The sequence below is a fragment of the Myotis daubentonii genome, chromosome 2 (genome assembly GCF_963259705.1).
Source record: "Myotis daubentonii chromosome 2, mMyoDau2.1, whole genome shotgun sequence".
NCBI classification, from domain to species: domain Eukaryota; kingdom Metazoa; phylum Chordata; class Mammalia; order Chiroptera; family Vespertilionidae; genus Myotis; species Myotis daubentonii.
The window spans coordinates 81,826,182-81,827,817 of record NC_081841.1 but is presented as its reverse complement, the minus strand read 5'-3'; the positions used below and the strand labels follow the sequence as shown (position 1 = coordinate 81,827,817).

General features: G+C 42.2%; 1 protein-coding gene across 1 annotated transcript; it reads right to left on the bottom strand.

Annotated features, from left to right (window-relative positions):
• Nucleotides 1-961: 961 nt before the first annotated feature.
• On the bottom strand, nt 962-1,429 carry LOC132226201 (translationally-controlled tumor protein-like). Its single transcript, XM_059681032.1, has one exon. It carries the CDS (start codon nt 1,427-1,429, stop codon nt 962-964), a length of 468 nt encoding a protein of 155 aa, XP_059537015.1.
• Between the last annotated feature and the right edge of the window lie 207 nt (nt 1,430-1,636).

The following is a 1,636-nucleotide window of genomic DNA, read 5'->3' as shown; positions in this document are numbered from 1 at the left end:
ATTGCGTGTGCCTCCCCGGCGCTGCATATCCCCGCGGCCCGCCTGTGCTGTGACTCCTGTCCACCGACCAACCAGGACCGACACCCGCCACTTCTTCTAAAGCCAGTTCTTCAAAATAGACTCGCCCAGACTTCTGCGCATTAGCCACGAAGTTTCAATCACCTGCATGTGGTATTTTGTGGAAGAGCCACACTCAAGGGGCCAAAGAGCCGCATGTGGCTCGCAAGCCACAGTTTGCCAAACACTCCCCTATACCAACCAACCAACCTTCTGTTTGTTCTGGTGAAACTTCTCATCCATTTCTTATATGACTTGGTCACTTATTCACAGTCGTAAGTGGTAGAAAAAAATAATTGTTTCTGGGCCATTTCATGCCTCGAAATGTATGTGCTTTTCCATGATAGTTTATAGGACATGATTGCTTTTAAAATACAATTCTCACTTATACTTGCACAGATATGAAGACTGATAATTTCATTTTTGAGACATCTGTATGGCAAAAGTGGAAATTAATCTTAAGATTAGCATGTGCTTGTCTATAAAGATCTCATTTGTGAGTTTAGATTATATTACTCATAGGGTACTAGCGAGACTTAGAACAATCCTTTAGGAAAGTGTTACAAAATGAGAGAATTTGAGTTTTATTTGTACACTCTTTGCACGTCAAAAATACATAATGACATATGTACTGCTTTTATCCTTTTTTTCGATTAAATGCATTTTATTTTTAAACAACCTACACGACATGTTTTTTTTTCCCCTTAAAAACAATGCCTTCACTCCAAATAAATCAAGGTTAAAATAAATGAAGAGCTCAAGATAAAATCAGTCCCATTTGTCCATAGTCTGGGTGTGTGGATGCAAAGGCAGTTGGTTATGATGACAGGTGATGATCCAAACTGCCAAATTTGTTAACGTTTTTCCATTTCTAAACCATCCTTAAAGGAAATCATATATGGGGTCAGCCATCCTCATGGTAGCCCAGCAGAGCAGTCACGCCATCTGGATTCACATTTTCACCAACAACGAACTGGTAGTTTTTGAAATTGGCAAGGGTGTGCTTGATTTGTTCTGCAGCCCCTGTCATAAAAGGCTTTACTCTTTCTGGTCTCTGTTCTTCTGGCTTCCCTTGGAATGATTTCATGTCATCTTTGATGTACTTCTTATAAGCTTCTTTTGTGAAGCTGGTTTCCTGCATATGATGGTTCATGACAATATCAACACCTGGGATGACTGTGCTTTCGGTACCTTCCCTCTCCAGGCCTTCAGCGGAGACATTTCCACCAATAAGCGAGTCATCAATGTTACCCTCTGTCCTCCTGACCATCTTCCCCTCTACCTGCAGGCACAGCCCATCTGGGATCTCCCAGATCTTGTAGATATCTGAGAACATCTCCTCATGGTTGATGTGGTCCCAGTAGAGGATCATGATTCCAGCTGAAAGGAGAAAGCAGCGCTTCCTTAAAAGGAGCATGGAGTGCAGTGCAGCCAGAGCGGTACTAAGAGGCAGGGGAAGTGGGCAGAAAAGCTGCTTTTATTATTTTAAGAATTCTAAGGCTCCGTTCCTTAACGGCAATGATTGACATTTGGGGTAGATAATATTTCTCTGTGGGAGACTGTCTAATGCATTGCAGGA